The following is a 19929-nucleotide window of genomic DNA, read 5'->3' as shown; positions in this document are numbered from 1 at the left end:
CTGTCATCTCCCGGCTAGAAAGAATGCTGCTGTTTACTGATTATCTTGCTGTCATCTCAGGGCAGGTGAAAGATGAAACAGGGGAAAGTTGGGTAGCAAAGTGCACTTAAAAAATCATCATTTAAAAACTGATCATGTTCAGACTTGTAAGGAAGAAAAGAAGCCACGGTGGGTCAGCGTTGAAGAAACTGTGCTTCCACAGAAAGAGGTGAGCTCAAAGTGGAGACACTGTAACAACTTCCCTATCAAAAGTTTTGGGGAGATTTATAAATTCTTCCCACCAGTTGTAGTATAACTAATAGTCATATTTATTTACTCATCCTATAAACTGTTGCACTGACAGAGAATATTAGTTCATTGGGAATATGAAACATGAGAGGGAAACAGACAACTTATGCATCTTCAGAAATAAATGTTATCTTTTGACATGCTTTTGAGCACAGAGATCATTTTGTATTTGCTGTGTACTTTTTTTTGACTTATAGAACAGATGTTAACTGGTTATATTTCACTCAAAAATGAAAAATTTTTAAATGCATTTTTTTCTAAATTTAGAAATTAAATCTAATGGGGTGACAATAAGAATACACAGGTTTCAGGTGAACATCTCTATAGCATTTTCACTGGTGATAGTGTTGTAAGCCCATCACCCAAAGTCAAATCACTTTCCACCACCATGTATCTATCTCTTTACTCCCCTCTCCTCTTCTGGTAACAACCTCACTTTTGTCTATGTCCATGAGTCTCATTTTTATATCCTGTGTATGTGTGGAATCATATAGTTCTTAGCTTTTTCTGATTTACTTATTTCATTTAGCATATAAGGCAATTAAAAAGATATTAACTCTCCTATAGCCATTAAGATTTCAATGAAAAAAAAATTGATAAAGAAAATTCTACGTGACAAGCTTTTTAATAAAAACAAAACAAAACCCTATAGTCTAAATTTCTATGGAATTGAAGATTACATGATATTTCCACACTGGGTTCATTTATCCTTTGACAGTGGCACCATGGGATGGATGTACTAGGAAATATCAACCTACTCTAGAAGGGGCCAAAGTGTAGACAGCGACTCACTCACTGTAAACCCTCCTTTTACAGCAGAGGAACTGATGCCAAGGTGACTAGATGGTCTGAGATCAGGGCAGAGTGAAGATCAGATCCAAAGTCTACTGAACCTCCCATTATATTAAGCTGCCATTCTTTGGGAAACACTCTAAAATATTTTCACTTCATTTAATAACCAATGACTTAAGATAACAGGTGAGTTTACTAAAGATAAATGTTTAGCTTCCACCACTTTTGCTGTGCATGTGCCTTAAAAGTACCTCATTCTCACTTTTCAGGTTCAAGATTGCCAGTGAAGGTGCTTGCATTTATCCTAACCACATCTTTCACAATTTATTATTATCATTATTATTTTTTGTATTTTTCTGAAGCTGGAAATGGGGAGGCAGTCACACAGACTCCGCATGCGCCCAATCAGGATCCACCCGGCACGCCCACCAGGGGGCAATCGCACTGTTGCAACCAGAGCCACTCTAGCGCCTGAGGCAGAGGCCATGGAGCCATCCCCAGCGCCTGGGCCATCTTTGTTCCAATGATGCCTCACTGACTGCGGGAGGGGAAGAGAGAGACAGAGAGGAAGGAGAGAGGGAAGGGTGGAGAAGCAGATGGGTGCTTCTCCTGTGTGCCCTGGCCAGGAATCGAACCCGGGACTTCCGCACGCCAGGCCAATGCTCTACCACTGAGCCAACCGGCCAGGGTCTCTTTCACAATTTAAAGATTATAGTGTTTCTTCCTCATCTCTTTCTTTTTAGACTAAAAAGTCATACAGTCTTTCTTTGCTTTTTGCAAAGCAGTTCCTCAACTATTTTCTTCCCTTGCCCTCTCTTGATTATTTAAAATATCTTCCTTGGACCCAAGCATCTCCATGAAGTTTTTATGAATGCCAATGCCAATCCCAATGCCAACAGAAGCAGCATATTTCAGGGCTGGGTGATTCTCAACAATAAGAAGAATATGCTATATTTCTTTATCTAATGTCCACTTGATGGCCTTCAACAAGTTGCTATCCTTTTAAATGAGGTAGGCAAATTTGTACAGTCAATAAGTTAGCTCTCAGATATTTAATAAGCATCTACTATGCGACACATACTGTTCTAGATGCTGGAGATGTAGCAATGAAAATGAAAGACCAAATCTTCCCTGACTAGGTAGCTAAGTTGGTTAGAGCATCATTCCAACATGCCAAGGTTGTGGGTTCAATCCCTGGTCAGGGCACATACAAGAATCAACCAATGAATGCATAAATAAGTGGAACAGTAAATCGATGTTTCTCTCTCTCTCCAACTTCCCTTCCTCTCTCTCTCTCAAATCAATAAATAAAAATTTAAAAAGAGACCAAATCTGTGACCTAAAGAGTATTTCTCTTGCTGGAAGTAGGAGGAAGATAATGGATACATAAATTAGCAGAGAAGACAATTTTATATACTAATAAAAATAATGAAGAACATAAAATTAGGCAATGAGACAGCAAGTGACTGCCAGGGTTGGGGGAGTGAAAGGTGTGGGCAACGACTTCTGAGAAGTGTATATAATGATTCCTTGGGTTGTAGAGTTTTAATCATTTCCACATACTTACTGTTATGTTAAATGGCCTGCTATTTTTATGACTAGTCACATGCCTGATGTGATTATTTCTTCTTGTGATTATTTCATTTTGCAATTTTATAACCTTGAATGTTTTGTAGACTAAGGTAATTTGTTACCTTCAATAAAACAGTTCTAATCTCACAATGATTCAATCACCATACATGATGGTCATCCTTTCTGTGGAGCTCTACTGCTAACTCTTATTTTCCCAGATGGTTCTTCTTTTATTGTTGGTATTGCATAGAGCTTTCAGTCAATGACAGCATGAAAGGTAAGTGCTTGAAGTATTCAGGTGGGATTCTGAACTTTCAGGGAACTGCCTTCTCTATCCAGCATCAGAGAGCTCCTACCATAACAATTATGAGAGGGTAGCAATAAAGTCAGAATCCGAACACGCCCCTCCCATATCACATTCTCTTGCTGCACGCATACCACTAGGGAAGGCAGACAAGCAGCCTAGAAACCAAGCTCAGCTGTGAATATTCCTAGGCTCATACATATCTGGGCTTCCTTTTTAAATATGAGTCTCTCTCTGTGTTAGAAAAACTGGCATTATTTTGGAGACAGTTAAGGATAAAAAAATCTATTTTTTTTTCTTAGAAAGTCCAAAAACTTTGTCTATTTTTGAAGATGGATGTTTAATCCAAAGCAGTAATTTCCCAGTTTTATGCAGACAGAAGCCTTCAGAAGACCCCAGGCAGCTCTTGGCTGGGGTAGTGAAGAGAGGTGAGTGAGCTCCTGGGAAAGGCTAAGGGGCAGAGCTTCCCACCCCTATTTTAACCAGAGCCTATCAGGTCTGCACACTGAGATTCTGTATAAAATTTCATGCGGACAGGAAAAAGAGGTCCTGCTACTGACAGTGTTTTCAAACCACCAGTCACAGAACACACTATAAATCTGACTCATCAGTGGCGAGGTCACAACCTCAGAAAAGAAATAAAAACTCAGGAAGCATCTACATGCTCCTGCCATAACATGGATTCCAGGGAAACAAAGTCCTCTTTAAATCACTCATCACATGTTGCTATCAGAGGATCCACCACGTGTGGACTGCTGCAGGGCACCTTTGTGCTTTACACCCTCAGCCAGGACGTGGCTGTGGGGCCTGCGGCAATCACTTACTGAGCTCCCTCTCTAGTCTCACTTCCCTCTAGTCCAGGGGTTTCTAATTTTGTTTATGCCATGGCCCACTTTGCAGTCTGTGAAGTCTTGAATTCCTTCAGCAAATCACAGCTTTCCTTTTTAAAAAATTTATTTAGAAAATTAAATTTAATGGGGGGACATTTTTAAGAGTACATAGGTTTCAGGTAAACATTTCTATTTCCCCTGAACTACTGATTGTGTTATGTGCCCATCACCCAAAGTCCAATCATTTTCGTCACTGTGTATTTGTTCCTCTTTACTCCCCTCCCCCCATAATTACCGCACTTTTGTCTATGTCCATGAGTTTCACTTTTATATTCCACCTATGTAAAATAAAAAGTAGGATTACAAAAATAACTAATTATACTAAAGTACATTTCTATCTATGGACCCCTTGGGGGCCAGTGGACACCAGGAAGAGAAATACCTGTCACACTCAGTCGAGAGCATTCTCAATGCAAAATTTCCCACCCTGCCCTCTCTTGAGTTCCATTCCTCCCTTTTTATTGGCCTACTAGGAACTTGCCACAAGAACCTGAACTGAGCTCTCTCTTGGCCCACTCAGACATACTTTTTTGCTCCCCTGATTCTTTCATCAGCTCACCCACATCACGGACGTCCCCAGCTGGCATTCCTAGAACCATCTATGACTTCCGAATTACTCCCTCACCCTCCTTAACCAGCGTCTCATGCCTCTCGACACCATCACTGAACTGCCTTTTGAATCCACCTTCCACTTTCATTCTTTGCACTGATACCTATTTCTCACTTGGATTCTTGCATTATGCTTCTGACTCATTGTCTGCTGCCCAGAGATTCTCCTCAGTGTTTATATAAAGAAGTCAGAGCCATTGTTCCAGATTCAAACAGGCCTGGTCATTCCACTCTCCAGAATCAATGCCAAATCCTTTAGTAGCCAACCCAAGCAATTCAGAGCCTGGCCCTGGCCTTCCTGTCTCTCCCTGGCCTCAGAAGTCCATCTCAATGCTCACAATACTCACTATTCTCTGAACAAACACAATTTTTTTATTTTCTTATTTTATTTTTTTTATATAGAGACAAAGAGAGAGTCAGAGAGAGGGATAGACAGGGACAGATAGACAAGAACAGAGAGAGATGAGAAGCATCAATCATCAGTTTTTCACTGCGACACGTTAATTGTTCATTGATTGCTTTCTCATATGTGCCTTGACCGTGGGCCTTCAGCAGATTGAGTAACCCCAAGCTGGTGAGCTTTTGCTCAAACCAGATGAGCCCGCGCTCAAGCTGGCGACCTCGGGGTCTCAAACCTGGATCTTCGGCATCCCAGTCTGACGCTCTATCCACTGTTCCACTGCCTGGTCAGGCAAACACAAATTGTTTTTAACACAAGTTTCTGAAGCCTAGGAAACTCCTTCCCTTTTTCCTTTCACACCCAACTACTTAAATATATCTCCAATTTTAAAGACCCTTCTGCAGGGTTTCTTGTAAGTGGCTTTAGAAGCAAGAGCTCTCTTTCTTCAGCATTCTCAAATGTGCTTGTGAACGCCTCACTTTTGGAACTTATCAAAATACACTGCTCACAAAATTTAGGGGATATTTCAAAAGGAATATGAAGCGATAAAAAATGAAGCAGCTGATTTTTTTTTTTGTTAAACAAGAACATCAGAAAAGCAAATAACAGGTCAAAGAAAGTTGTCCTATTATGCAAATAAGATGCAAAACCAACTTTTATTTCATTGGTGACAATGCACTATATTAAAGGCTGAAAGTACTGGAGTATCTGCACGTTCCCTGATCCCCTAATTTTTGTGAGCGGTAATTAATTTGCATTATAACTATTTAAGGAGATATTCTCTCCCCTTCTTGGTGTGTCTTTTATGCACAGTAGAATGGTACTTGATTCATTGTTCTAGTTGTGCATGGGGGCTGAGTCTTCCGATCACCTGCGTGAGCCTGGTTGATGGTGTGCTGACTCTCCGACACAGCAAGCCTTATCTTTTCATCTCAACTGCCTGAACACTGCATTACTCAATAAATGATCATTTTAAATTCTCAAGGGTCTGGATCTCATATAAGCTTGGTGAAAATAACATTATTTTAAAAGATGGGGCTTAATTCCATGACCCCAAAATGCCATACTAACTTCTCTAAAAATAAGTACCATGGACTCAGGGGCCAGTTACTAGTAAGCTGTTCAAAGGAGGTGACTGATATTTTCTAATTAGCTCATCCTCTTATTGAAACAAGAGCAAGAATATAAACAACTGAGTTACCTTTGATTTCAGGGTAGTAGAGAAAGGGTTTTGGTTCACTAGTTTCCAAATCAGATTTTCTCCGAAGTTGGACGAACACGGAGGCTGGTTTGGTAATGTTGACATCTTTATACTTCGGTGTTTTAAAGACAATAGCAAACTGCAGGAAACAAAGATCCAAATGTTAGGGCAGGACTACATTTCCCCCAGTAATGCTACTTATTGGACATATTTTTTGCAACCAGTGCTTAGACACAGTGTACCAAGATATATATATATAAATATATGGTACCTTAAAGAAAGTTACAAACTCAGGATTCTATGCTCATACATTTTTTTTTTTTCTGAAGCTGGAAACGGGGAGGCAGTCAGACAGACTCCCGCATGCGCCCAACCAGGATCCACCTGGCACGCCCACCAAGGGGCGTCACTCTGCCGCGACCAGAGCCACTCTAGTGCCTGGGGCAGAGGCCACAGAGCCATCCCCAGCGCCTGGGCCATCCTTTGCTCCAATGGAGCCTCGGCTGCGGGAGGGGAAGAGAGAGACAAGAGGAAGGAGAGGGGGAGAGGTGGAGAAGCAGATGGGCGCCTCTCCTGTGTGCCCTGGCCGGGAATCGAACCTGGGACTTCTGCATGCCAGGCCGACGCTCTACCGCTGAGCCAACCGGCCAGGGCCGCCCATACATTTTAATTAAATTGTCACTGAGAAACTGAAGCAGGACTGCTGAGGTACTGCAAATGTCTTCATTTGTAAAGAATCATGTGAAAATATACATTACATACACCTCTGTCAAAACAACCTTAAAAGACTCCAAGATTATTTGCAGCAACATTGAAAGACTGGTTGTGGAAAGAGAGAGATGAGGAAGGTGGTACTGCTATCAGCTTGCATGCCTGCTGAGAAGGAGAAGAAACAATCCCTGCAAGGGAGACATCATCACAGGGGCAGAGTATTTTGAGCCGAGAATGGCCAAGGCTCTAGGCATATACAGGGCATTCTGTAACACCTCTGGTGGTCGTAGAAAAGTTAGGCATTTTTACATTTTTTAAATTTTATTTTTTTGACTATGCAATATATTCATAGGGATCAAAATTTTGTAAATATAAAAAGGCATATGATGGCATACATTGAAATTTCTCCTTGCCATTCTTGTCCACCATCCAGGCAATTCTTATTGTTTCCTTATCGCATCCCCTCCCCCAGGAAAACACAGAGGACTTTATAATTTTTTGGCATTCTTCTAGCATTTCTTTATGGATGTGCAAACATGAACATAAAATCTTTTTAATATACACTTTGTTTTATATCTGTCTTTAAAAAATTTCAAGGTTGTAGCTTTGAGAGCTTTTTGTATTAGTTCATAGAGTATTCATTTTTTTTTTATTTTGAGAGAGAAGAGGGAGAGAGAGAGAGAGAGAGAGAGAGAGAGAGAAGCATCAACTCATTGTTCCATTTAGTTGTGCAGCCAATGACTGCTTCTCATGTGTGCCCTGAGTGGGGGTCAAGTCAGTGCCCTCAGGATCAAGTTGGAGCCCTTGGGGTTGAGCCAGCAACCTGGAACCCAACTGGTGACTTTGGCGCTCTGGATGACATGCTATCCACAACAACACTGGCTAGAGCACTCATTCTTTTTAAACTGCATAATATCCCATCACATAAATAGAATTTATATATAATTGGCAACATATTGAAGGATGTTTAGAACCTTTTCAATTTTTTTTTTCTGAAAATAGTATTCCTCAGTGATTCAGAGTAATCATTAAGAAAGGGATTTAGCATTTTCATTGCTTAGTCATAGACTTGTCACTGGGAAATCTTGATTTATCATGATGCCATCAGCCTCAACTAGAAGACTTCCTTTCAACACTTTATTAGAACACCCTTGTAGCAGGTTTCACCATAATATTCCAGTAGAATACTGTTATGAATTGATTGTATCCCCCCAACAGTTGTATGTTGAAGTCCTAACCCCTAGGGTAGCTGTGTTTGGATATAAGGCCTTTATAGTGATAATTAAGGTTAAATGAAGTCATAAGGGCAGGGCCCTGATTGGACAGGATTAGTGTGTTATAAGAAGAGATACCGAAAAAGCTTGCTTTCTCCACCATGAGAGAACAAAGTGAGAAGGCAGCCATCTGGGAGCCAGGACGAGAACTCTCACCAGAAACTAACCCTGTTAAACCTTGATCTGAACTTCTAGCCTCCAGAACTGTGAGGAAATAAATTTCTGTTGTTTAATCCACATAGTCTATGGTGTTTTGTTATATAGACCCTTGCCCATAATTCTATGGTAGGTTACTTTGCTGCAATATTTGTAAAAGTCTTATAAACAGCACTCTTTTATGAAAGTTAAATAAATATTTATAATTTTTCCTTTTTCATACATGGAATCCAAGTGCTAAATGTCAAGAATATAGAAATGTAACATTATCATGATCATCATTATTATCATCCTCCACTTACTTGTCTATGAACGTCTGTGGGAGAAAAATCTCCAAATCCTTCCCAGATGCCACCATTTTCTTCCTCTTCATAAAATCGAATCTGGATGTCATCTGTAAATAGTCACAGTCAGGTGTGTACTTGCACAAAGTGTAATAATATTTATAAACATGCTGAAAAAAAGTTGGTTCAAGATTCTACCTACTATATATACTTAAATTTTTGGAAGTAATTAACGTGGAATTGATTTTGAGTAATTTAAAATTTTCACAAATCATTAATTTTTTTTTATTAGTTACCACAGTAATGGGCCCCAAGTTTCATTTAAAATGACAGTTTCACCTATTCGAGTTTTCTCTTAATCAATCTTTGACCTCCCCACCTCTCCATCTCTAAACCAAGTCACTCCTGAGAAAGAAGAAGGATGGTGAGGAATATCAGAATTCCAAAATGTGGTTCAATTCAATACAGATTTACATAATAAAACTTATAAAGTTCACTCTATGGTAGACACTGTTCTAAGTAATTTATATGTATATAATAACTGCTTTAATCCACACAATACTTTGTAATGTAGGAGTACTATTAATACCTTCATTTTGCAGAAGGGAAACTGAAGGCCAGAGATGTTAAGTAACTTATCTAAGGCTGTACAGCAGGAAATAGAGAAGCCAGGGTTTGAACACAGACAACATAGTTTGCAATGTCAACATTCTACTTGTAAACAAACATTCTACTATGCTGCTTCACTATAATAATTTATTAATCCTTACTGAAAAAAAATGATAAAAATATTATGTTGGTCAAGTCACTTCAGATTAAATTAGAATATTTAAACTTTACATTTCAGTTGTGGATTCTACTTTTGGAGAACTCTGATGATGTTGGCTTGGCCAGGAATCTGGAAATGTGTATACTGCTTAAATAGAATGGGTTAAAAGAAGGCTGATATCAGAATAAGCAGAAAAATGCAATATTTTTTTTTGATAAAAATATATACCTTTACCTTAAAATCTGACCCTTTTTCTGACTTTTCATTTCAGAGTATTTAGCCTCAAATGAGAACTTTCTTGTTTTTAAAGCCACAATTCTTTTATTTAGGGGCTATATTTCCACTTCTACATCTGTTTACTTTGAAGTTGCTCATTACTTTGTAGTGAGGAGATCTTTATTACACTAAACTTTCAATCATTTTATTTTAAAACCAAGTGAAGTTTGAGAAAGTAATCCCCTTCAGCTTTTGCTCACTTATCCATCTTGTACTGTATCCAATGAGATGACTGCCAAGAACCTATTCTGAAAGTCACAATTACGAGAAAAAATGCTCTGAGAATTTCCCTATAACCCTATTCTCTTTCTGTTTCTTAGCTGACATCACAGGGTCATGTGCAAGTATTTGGAGAAGCTCTCTCAGTGTTGCTACCAAGCAGTGTAAGATAAACAAAATAAACAATTTCATATTACGTAAAACTTTAGAGGAACAAGTAAATGGGTCTTTGAGCAAATTAACCCTGAAAAGTCACAGAATGCAAAAATGACAAACTGAAGCTGTCCTCTTCGAACACATCATGAGAAGGCAGGGAAATGAGAATTCCGGGAAAGACAGAAGGCAGCAGGAAAAGAGGAAAGCCACATACAAGATGGACTGACTCCACAGAAGGAGCCATAGGCATGAGTCTCCAGGAGCTGAGCAGGGCTGTTGAAGATAGCATGTTGTAGACACAGCTCGTTCATGGAGTAGCCGGGAGTCAGGGCTGCCTCAATGGCACAGCACGGTATGTAACACACACTAAACATTATTCACTCTCTGTGTGTGTGTGTGTATGTGTGTAACAGCAGTTTTACTCATTTTAGTTTAACTAAGTTCAGATACCAAACTTTAAAGGATAAAAACACTGAAATGTCACTGATTATCCCCATTTTAGAATTTCTCTTTACTTCTATTGAAAATTTTAAAATGAATTAGTTGGGTTTAAAAACACAACATGGGTAACTTATATTTGGGAGATTTAAAATGTATAAATTGTAAAGGGATATTACTGGATCTGCTGCCAAAAAAGTGACTCATAGACACACTCAAAATATTCTGCATCTTGAGATCAGAGCATATATTTACCTTTCTGAACCTTGTCACAGAGAAGATAAATCTCTTCCCCTCCAGTTACGCATCCCGCTGTCCTGTCCATTCGTACAATTTTCAAGTTGGATGCATTGGGGGCTTCTGTCCATAGGAGAAAATCAACAAACATCCTGGTTTATCCTCAGCTTCACAAGCCAATCTCTTATGAGGAACCCTGCCCTTAGCACATTAGTCAAAAGAAAGTTGAAATTGATGCTTTCACTCACATTGTTTTAACAAGGATACAAATAAAACAAAAAGTCTTCTGAAGTCCTCAGAGCACTGCTTGGGCCTGGTTAGTTCATTACCACCCAAACAGATCAGGCAGATAGGAGCAATCTCTGTTCCTCCCACTAACACAGTAAAAGAGATTAATACAAAAAGAAAGAGCTCTAATGAGGTTCTGGGAGGCACCACCAGCTGGTGGAACATCAATTAGGCCAAGACACAAGCTCAAGCTTGCTTTCATGATACTGATATACTATTTTTAAGAGTACTAGAGGCCCTGGCTGGTTGGCTCAGTGGTAGAGCATCGGCCCAGCGTATGGATGTCCCAGGTTCGATTCCCAGTCAGGGCACACAGGAGAAGTGACCATCTGCTTCTTCACCTCTCCCCTTCTCCCTTCTCTTTTTCTTTCTTTCTTTCTCTCTTCCCTTCCAACAGCCATGGCTCGGTTGGAGCAAGTTGGTCCCCGGCTCTGAGGATGGCTCCATGGCCTCACCTTAGGCACTAAAATAGCTCGGTTGCCAAGCAACAGAGCAGTGGTCCCAAATGAGCAGAGCATTGTCTGGTAGGGGGCTTGCTGGGTAGATCCCAGGCGGGTACATATGGGATGTCACTCTGCCTTCCTGCTTCTCGTTTAAGGAAAAAAAAAGAAATCTCCTAGAAATTTAGGAGAAGCATGATTTTCTTAAAGTATTTATTAATTTTTATTCTACAGAAAAGGAAAAATGGAGATGTTATATTCCTTCTCCCCAAAATAAATTAAAATTCAGTGTGGTCAGGGGCAAAAGTTTTGTGTGGTATAGTATAAAGCTTCCTTTTTTCCTCCCAACAGCTGCACTTTAAGGTAATCTTTGGTATATGAGTCTACATAATATTATAACTTTTTCACTTCCTTTCAAACTTGTTTAAATTAAAGAAATCAGTTAGTTATACTAAAATCCTGGGGTTTTCTACTTAGACCAAACCCTATAAACTCTCAACGAACCTACACAGTACACTTGCAGGCTTTCTGGAAATATCTTTTTAATAAATCTTACACATATCAAAAATTTTACCATACAAATTAGCATGATAAATTTGAAGGCCATTTTAAAACAGACTGAAATGGAATTTTGAAACCAATTTATGCTGTTCATTTAGTTAACCTAAAGTTTCTGTGTTGATAAAACTATAATGTGAGAATGAAGGTGGATAAGACTAATAGTTGTCTTTTATTAACTTCTGTTCAGACTCCCAATGAAAAAAATTGAGATACTTTTCTCATCTAAGAGCACCAACAATATATCCTCATAGCAAGGCATTTGGAAGGAATAAGGGATTTGGCACTACATATAAAAGATGAAAAATGCACATCTGAGAAAAGAAAACTGCATTTATTGAGCCTCTTATAATATTTCACCTTTAATGCAGACATCAACTTTTTCTATTAGATCTTAGTATTCCCATTTCAGAGATGATAAGCATGAAGTTCCAAGTGACTGAGTCACTCACCCTGGGACTCAGAGAGAGTAACTGCAAGTCCGTCCTTGACAGTATATGGTGCTGCCTCCCACCAGAAGTCAAGTACTCACTGCTGTCGTAGATGGCGTCGGACACCACGGGCTCCAGGCGCCGGGTGAAGCTCCCGGTGCTGTCCGGAAGGAAAGCTGTAAACATGAGCCGCACCACGCTGAGGTCCATCTCCTTGGTCTGCTGAAGGGCTGCCTGGCGGATGATCTCCTTCTCCCGATCTAGGACCACCCAGCACGGGGCAGGAGGGAAGCGTGACCACTTTAGACAGAATGCTTTCATAAAGCACAAATAACATAAACTTGAAATAAAAATTGTTTTTTAAAAAAATTCTTCATGTTGCTAATAAAAGTTTGAAATTTATTCTGTTTCTGTCATCCAAAATTAAAGCCATCGAAAGAAGACCTGTATTTTCCTCTGGATTACTATAAAAAAACTGTCCTCCATGTATCACACTGCTTCTCTCCTTTCCTTATCTTTTCCTGAACTCTCCCTTTTCTGCCTATGACAAGAGTTGAAGCTACAAAGAATAGATGAGATGGAATGGAATAAGTCAATTGTGCATCCGTTGTATTACAAAATGCGAAAATTAAGTATTCCCAGAGCTCTCTGAGCACAGACTGTTCATCCCACAGTGCCGAGCCCATCGTGGTACACCGTCGGTGCTCAGAAAGTGCTTCTGAGGGAAGAGAATGACTCAGCTGCTGCCCTGTCCCTGCTCAGTTAGAGCATCCACCCAAAGCTCAGTTGTTAGTTTGATCCCCCCTCAGGGCACATACAGGAACATATGAATGTTCCGGTCTGTCTCTCTCTCCCTCCCCCTCTCTCTAAAATCAACAAAATAAACATTAAACAATAACAACAAAAAAGAATGACTCAACTGCATTTGGCTCCTTCCTTCCCTCCCAATGAAGCTTTCATGCTGATGAATATAATCACAATTAGCTCACGTCACAATAGGTGATAATTCAGGCGGTAAGCACTGTCAGAGAGCTAGCTACCCATGAAGTGACATGGAATATCAAAGGAGGGGAGAACCCTGAGGCTTCAGAGCAGAAGAGACAGTTGCTCTAAATCTTGAAGGGATGGTAGAACTTATACTTATGAAGAAGGTGAACAGGGTATTCCAGAAAGAGGAAAGAGCAAGTATAGAAATTTAATTTAAAGAGAGAGAGAGAGAGAGAGAGAGAGAGAGGAAGGGTAAGAGGGAGGGAGGGAGGGAGGAATGAAGGAAAGGAGGGAGGGAGGGAGGAAGCTGCCAAGGCACAAAAATGAGAGTGAGAAACCAAGGTGCTTCTGTGAAGTACTCCAGTTTGACACGAAGGGACACGATGGGAAAGAGCTGGAAATGCAGACTGGGGCCAGCACTTGGGAGGCCTAAATGCCAGCTTCCTGAATTGGAATTTTGTAGGCGAGGGGGAGACACAAAGTAGTAGATCAGATGTAGGCCTTAGTAAGAGCCATCTGGCCATAGGGTGTAAGCTGGATTAGAAGTGGGGAGGGACAGGGACAGAACAATAAAAATGGAGTGAGGAGTGCAGTACCAGAGAGCACAGAACAGCTAGACAGCAGCCAGAGATGCAGCCCCAGGAGAAGGTGGGCTCAAAGGCGATGGAAAGTGCAGAGTCTGGGTATCAGAAGATGGAACACATTTTGTGCAAAAATGATGACTGGTTTTGGAATGCTGAATGTGAGCTGATGACAGGGTGGCCAGACTAAAGGAGAACATATCAAAGCAGGAATGCTGCACGTGGTGGGACCAGTTTGAAGTTTAAAGGAAAAATATGAGCAAAGATAGGAAAACATAAAATCATAGCATTTTTATGATAGAGCGAATAGTTAATAATGTGTCTGAAAAGCCCAAAGAAATAAAGATTCCTTATAAGAATGTGAGCTGGGGGAGATAGAACAGAAGAGTTATTTTTTGAAGTCCTGAATTATGAATTAGTTTTGACAGGTTGCAAAGGGAAGGGTGGGATATTTTAAGTAGAGAAATACACAAACAGAAGTATGAAGATGAATGAGGTGTTCAAGGGGCAGAGGTGGGTGCAGGGGCTGAATGAGGCTAGAAAGGAGGCTGGGGCCAGACTGAAGGCTTTGAATGCCAGTCTACAGAGGAAACAAGATGCCATCAAAGGTTTCTGAGCAGGACAAGAATGGGAACAGCTTGGGGTATGGACTGGGAGAAAGAGAGGCCTTGGGCATGAAGAGCACATTGCCTACACATGAGAAAAGAGAGCCTGAGCTCTCAGACAAACAAGGATGGGAGAGTGACACTCACCTGTGAGCTGCCGGTCTCCTCCACCTTCTGCTTGCAAATAGGCAAGATCAGAATGCACCAAAAGTCCAGGATTATAGCCCTTTACACACGCGTCTGTCATTCGTGCTTCCAGTGTTTCAAATACTTTCTTCTTTGTCACATGAAGTATGCCCAGATTTGCAAAGCTGGGGAGAAAAAAAAATCAGTAACAGCAACAGCAGCAACCAAAAGTTAGGCAGTTAATAACTAGAATGTACGGTTTCACTTAAGCAAAGAGAATTAAAAAAAAATTTCACAGGTCCTCAATCGCTGGGGCCCACACTATTAATCAAATACATTATGGTTTCTGCAGCGAAACTCACCAAATGGAAAAATAAAGATTGTAACCAGCTGCACATCAGGGCAGATTGGGTTTTGCCACCAAATGTGTCTGTGGTAAATTTAGCAAAATGTTTTGGTTTTAAGAGCTTATTAGACTTTCAAATTATGATTAAGGGAGTGGGGTAGATATCTATATATGACTTAATAGAAAATTTTACATGAATTCATTTTAAAGTGTTTCTAGAAGAGTTGTATAAAATACTTGATTTCCAAATATAGTACTAATTTTTTTTTCTCAAAAGGAATATTATTATTTTAAAGGATTTTTTTTTTGCTTTTGGATTTCTGGATGAGATTTAAAGTCTAGATCCTATTTGGGGTTCCCTTATCTGAATTCTATCTCCTCCTAGGTTATCTATAAAGTTGAAATTATTTGCTACTACTAGAATAGTATCTAATTCTATATGGACTCACGCCTGAATCAGAGATGGAGAACCTTTTATCTCATGAAGGCTACATACCTGTAGAACAAGATATATTAATAAGCTAAATAAAGTGTTTTTAAAGGGATTTTAAAGAAAATATATATAATTCTCCAACCATTAATTTTTAAAAATAAAGTATATAAAACAAAGAAGTATATTCAATAAATGTAATACAACAAACAAAAAAGCCCTTTACCAAGGAGACTCATTCACTCAACAAATATTTATTCAGCTCCTGATTAGCCCCAGGCAGAGTCCCACTGCTCCTGTCAGCAGTAAAGGATTTCCTGATTTCACAAAACTTATATGCTAGTGCAACAACAGAGAAGAAACGAAACACATTTTATGGTATAATTTAGAAGATAGTCTAAGTGTTACCAAGAAAAATAAGGTAGAAATGGTTGATAGAAGAGGTAGTAGAAGGCATGACACCTTAAAACTGGGAGAGGTCAGAAAGGGCCTCATTGAAAAGATGACAAGTGAGCAAAGACTTGAAGGAAGCGAGGAAAAAGGCGTGGAGATGAAGAAGAAGAGCATTCAAGGCAGAGGGAAAAGCAAGTGCAAATACCCTGAGGTCATGGCTGGTGTTTTCTAAAGACAACAATGGCCAAAAGGCCAAGGTGGCTAGAAGAAAATGAAGAAGAGGTCAAGGGGTTCAAAGAGGTAAGTAGTGGCATAGATCCTTTAAAACCTTGTAAGCTTTTGTGAAGACTTTTGTTTTACTCTTTCACCCAGAAAGAAAAAAATAGAGATTAGAAAAGACAGAAATATTATGACAACTGGATTGAATAAAACAAAGAATATAATAATGTGGGAAGGCCAGATAAAGCTTTCTATAGATAACTATAGAAAGCAAATATAAGAGTCCAGGCAGATTGAGATGACCCCTCATATAGAAGCCCACCGACAAAACTAAACACAAATCCACAGTGACAGAAAACAACTGGGACAGCTTATATATACACAGAGAAGAAAATACATGAAGAGAATTTAAGCTCTTTGAGGGCAGAGATCTCCAGTGCCTAGAACACTGGATGTCTAATAATGTCTGTTGAATCAATAAATGCACGAATTAATACAGCACACAAAAAATACACAACATGTCATACTAATAAGTATGAAGGCATAGGCAATTTTTCAGAAACTGCATCTCCATATTTGTTCTTTTAGGCCTCACTCCTATATAAAACATTTGCAACTGTGGGAAAATGAGCTATACTCCTAGGTAATGGTCATGACAAGCATCTTTGTAGCACTTTAAACTTTATCATCTATACAATACTTTTCATGTATATTTTTTAATATAATCCCTGTAAAAAAAAGGCAACACCCTCCCTCATTCATTATGTGAATAGAGACTTTATTCTGGTAATAACTGAAATAATATAGAAGTCAATCTTTTGTTTCAAGTAATGCTGGAGTATCAGTGATCAGACTAAAACTTTCACCTTAAACAACAAAAACTACATGCAAAAATATCTTTTTCAGATACTGGACAATAGGCAGCATGGGACAGTAATCCTTAAGAAAACGGAAACAGCTTGACCAGGCCATGGCACAGTGGATAGTGCGTTGGACTGAGATGCGGAGGACCCAGGTTCGAAATCCCAAGGTCACCAGCTTGAGTGCAGGCTCATCGGCTTGAGTGCAGGGTTGCTGGCTTGAGTGTGGCATCATAGACATGGCCCATGGTTACTGGCTTGAAGCCCAAGGTCACTGGCTTGAGCCCAAGGTCACTGGCTTGAGCAAGGTGTCACTTGCTCTGCTGTAGCCCCCCTGGTCAAGGCACATATGAGAAAGCAATCAATGAACAACTAAGGTGCTGCAACAAAGAATTGATGCTTCTCATCATTCTCCTTCCTGTCTGTCTGTCCCTATCTGTGCCTCTCTCTGTCTCTGTCAAAAAAAAAAAAAAAAAGGAAAAGAAAAAAAAAAAAAGAAAAGGGAAACAAATACAACAAATCCTACAATTATGTTGGCTTAATGCTTAGAATTTCTAGGTTGCAGCACAGGAAAGGGAACTCCAAACAGGACCTAGAGATCTCCCTGAGTTGAGAAAACAGAGTGAAAAGTTTGAGGTGGCCAAGGAGGCTAGAATGGACAGGCAGAGCACCATAAAGGAAAGAACCACATCCAGAGAGACACTCAGAGATGTACAGGGGCTCCACCTTGAGTCTTCAGCTGAGTACTATCAGAGCCTGTATGTGAGCAAGGGGCCCAATGCCAACAGAAAGGAGCAGGCAAAACAATTCTTGGAGGATACATAGGGCTAGAATAGTGCAAGAAATCTTGTAATACACAAATCATCAGAATGAATATTTAGAAATGCCTTGCTAATGGTGTGAAATTAACCCTAAAGCTTTGTTTCTCTGACAAAGCTTAAAAGTAAGTCTAGAAAAGATCAAACTGTTCTCAAATTTAGCTTCATCCCAACGCTTAAAAATATGTAAAAGTATACAAAAAAAAAAATTCAGCATGCAACATCCAAAATTAACAATGTCTACTGCCAACCAATAAAAAAATTACCAGGCATGCAAAGAAGTAAAAAAACAACAACTCATAATTATGATAAAAATCAGTTAATAGAAACACATACAGTAATGAGAGAGAACACAGAATTTGTAGGCAAGTATACTGAAATAGCTATTATAGATATGGTCCATATGGTCAATGGTCAAGAAAACAGAAAGCATTAGTATGTTATGGAAAGACCTGGAAGATATAAAAAAGACCCCAAACCTGTAGAGATAAAAACTTCAATGTCAGAGAAGAAAAATACACTAGATAAAATTAAGAACATATTAGACATGAAGACAAAAAGATTAGTAAACCTGAGGATACAGTAGTAGAACTATCTAAAATGAAACAGGAAAAAAAAACTGAAACTGATCATTAATGAGATGTGGCATAATTTCAAACAGCCAAATATACATGTGATTGGTGTTCTGAAAAAAGAGAATAAAGAGGAATGAAAAAAAATATTTTAAAAAATAATGGGTAAAAAGTTTTAATATTTAATCAGAGATCCAAGAGTTTTAATGAACCCTAAAGCACACGACACATGAAGAAACTACACTAAACATTATAATAAAATTGCTTAAAACTAGTGAACAGGAAAAATCTGAAAAGTTTATAGAAAAAGAGACACACTTGTGTGAACAGAAATGGAAATAAGAATTATGGGAGATTTGCTGTGGGAAACATGGCAAGCCAGAAGACCCCAGCATAAGGACATGAAAGAAAAACATTGTGTTAACCTAGAATTCTATACAGCACCCGTCAAAAATACCTTTGAAAAACAAAGATGAAATAAAGAGTTTAAAGATGTAAAAATTCTTCAGCAGCAAAGCAGTAGTACAAGAAAAATTGAAGGGCTTCAGGTAGAAGAAAATAAAATCATATAGAAAGCTTGACTATGAATCAGAATGAAGAGCACAGCAAATGATAAATATGTGGGTAAATATATTTTTCCTTATTTAAATTAAAATTTTTTAAATTTATTCATTTTAGAGGGGGAAGTGAGAGAGAGAGAGAGAGAAAGAGAGAGAGAGAGAGAGAGAGAGAGAGAGAAGGGGGGAGGAGCAGGAAGCATCAACTCCCATATGTGCCTTGACCAGGCAAGCCAGGGGTTTCAAACCGGTGACCTCAGTATTCCAGGTTGACACTTTATTCATTGTGTCACCACAGGTCAGGCCTTAAAATTTCTTTAAAAGATAACTGACTGTTTGAAACAAAAATAAAAAACAATATATTGTGTCATATATTTATATACATATTTATACATACAGGGTGGGACAAAAGCAGGTTTACAGTTGTATGAAAAATAATACCATAATTAATAAATAATAATACAAGAATAAACTTTTGTGTACTCACAACTGTAAACCTACTTTAGCCCCAAACTGAATATTTATTTAAACACATATATTTACATATATCAATATAGAATATATGACATAATAGCACAAAAGTCAAGAGAGAGGAAATGAAAGTATACTGTTCAAAAGTATAGTATGGGAATATAGTCAATAATACTGTAATAACTACATATGGTATCAGATGGGTGCTTGACTTATTGGGGTGATCACTCTATAATTTATATAAATGTCTAATCACTAAGTTGTATACTTGAAACTAATATAATATTGTATGCCAACTGTAATGAAAATAGTAAATAATAAAAAGTGAATACTATAAAAAATAAAATAAGAATGGAAATTGATTTTGACAAAAAAGTACAGTGTTCGAATACTATACATGAAGAGATATAATGTACTTAAAGGTAGACTATGTTAAATTTAAGATGTACACTATAAACTGTAAAACAAGTTCTAACCCCCCCCAAAAAGGTGTAAAATAAAATCACAACAAATAATTAACCTAAAGGAAGGCAAAAAGAGAGAGAGAGAGAGAGAGAAAGAGGAACAGAAAACAGATGTGACTATCAGAAAACAAATAACAAGATGGTAGATTTAAACAAAGTCCTATCAGTAAACAGATGAAATATAAATTACTTAAAAGCATACCGATT

At 38.8% G+C, this 19929-nt stretch overlaps 1 protein-coding gene across 3 annotated transcripts in view; it reads right to left on the bottom strand.

The window, feature by feature from the left end:
- NFKB1 (nuclear factor kappa B subunit 1) overlaps positions 1-19929 on the bottom strand; it is a 131241-nt gene that overhangs the window by 28809 nt on the left and 82503 nt on the right. For all 3 annotated transcript variants that reach the window (XM_066384707.1, XM_066384708.1, XM_066384709.1), the window contains 5 exons: positions 14614-14777; positions 12395-12553; positions 10595-10699; positions 8500-8591; positions 6057-6195 (listed from right to left, as the gene is read on the bottom strand). In XM_066384707.1, coding sequence (XP_066240804.1) covers positions 6057-6195; positions 8500-8591; positions 10595-10699; positions 12395-12553; positions 14614-14777 — 659 coding nt within the window. The remainder of the gene's footprint in view (positions 1-6056; positions 6196-8499; positions 8592-10594; positions 10700-12394; positions 12554-14613; positions 14778-19929) is intronic.

The sequence above is a fragment of the Saccopteryx leptura genome, chromosome 5 (genome assembly GCF_036850995.1).
Source record: "Saccopteryx leptura isolate mSacLep1 chromosome 5, mSacLep1_pri_phased_curated, whole genome shotgun sequence".
Taxonomy (NCBI): domain Eukaryota; kingdom Metazoa; phylum Chordata; class Mammalia; order Chiroptera; family Emballonuridae; genus Saccopteryx; species Saccopteryx leptura.
The sequence above is the reverse complement of the archived record's forward strand: the minus strand, read 5'-3'. Positions and strand labels throughout refer to the sequence as shown.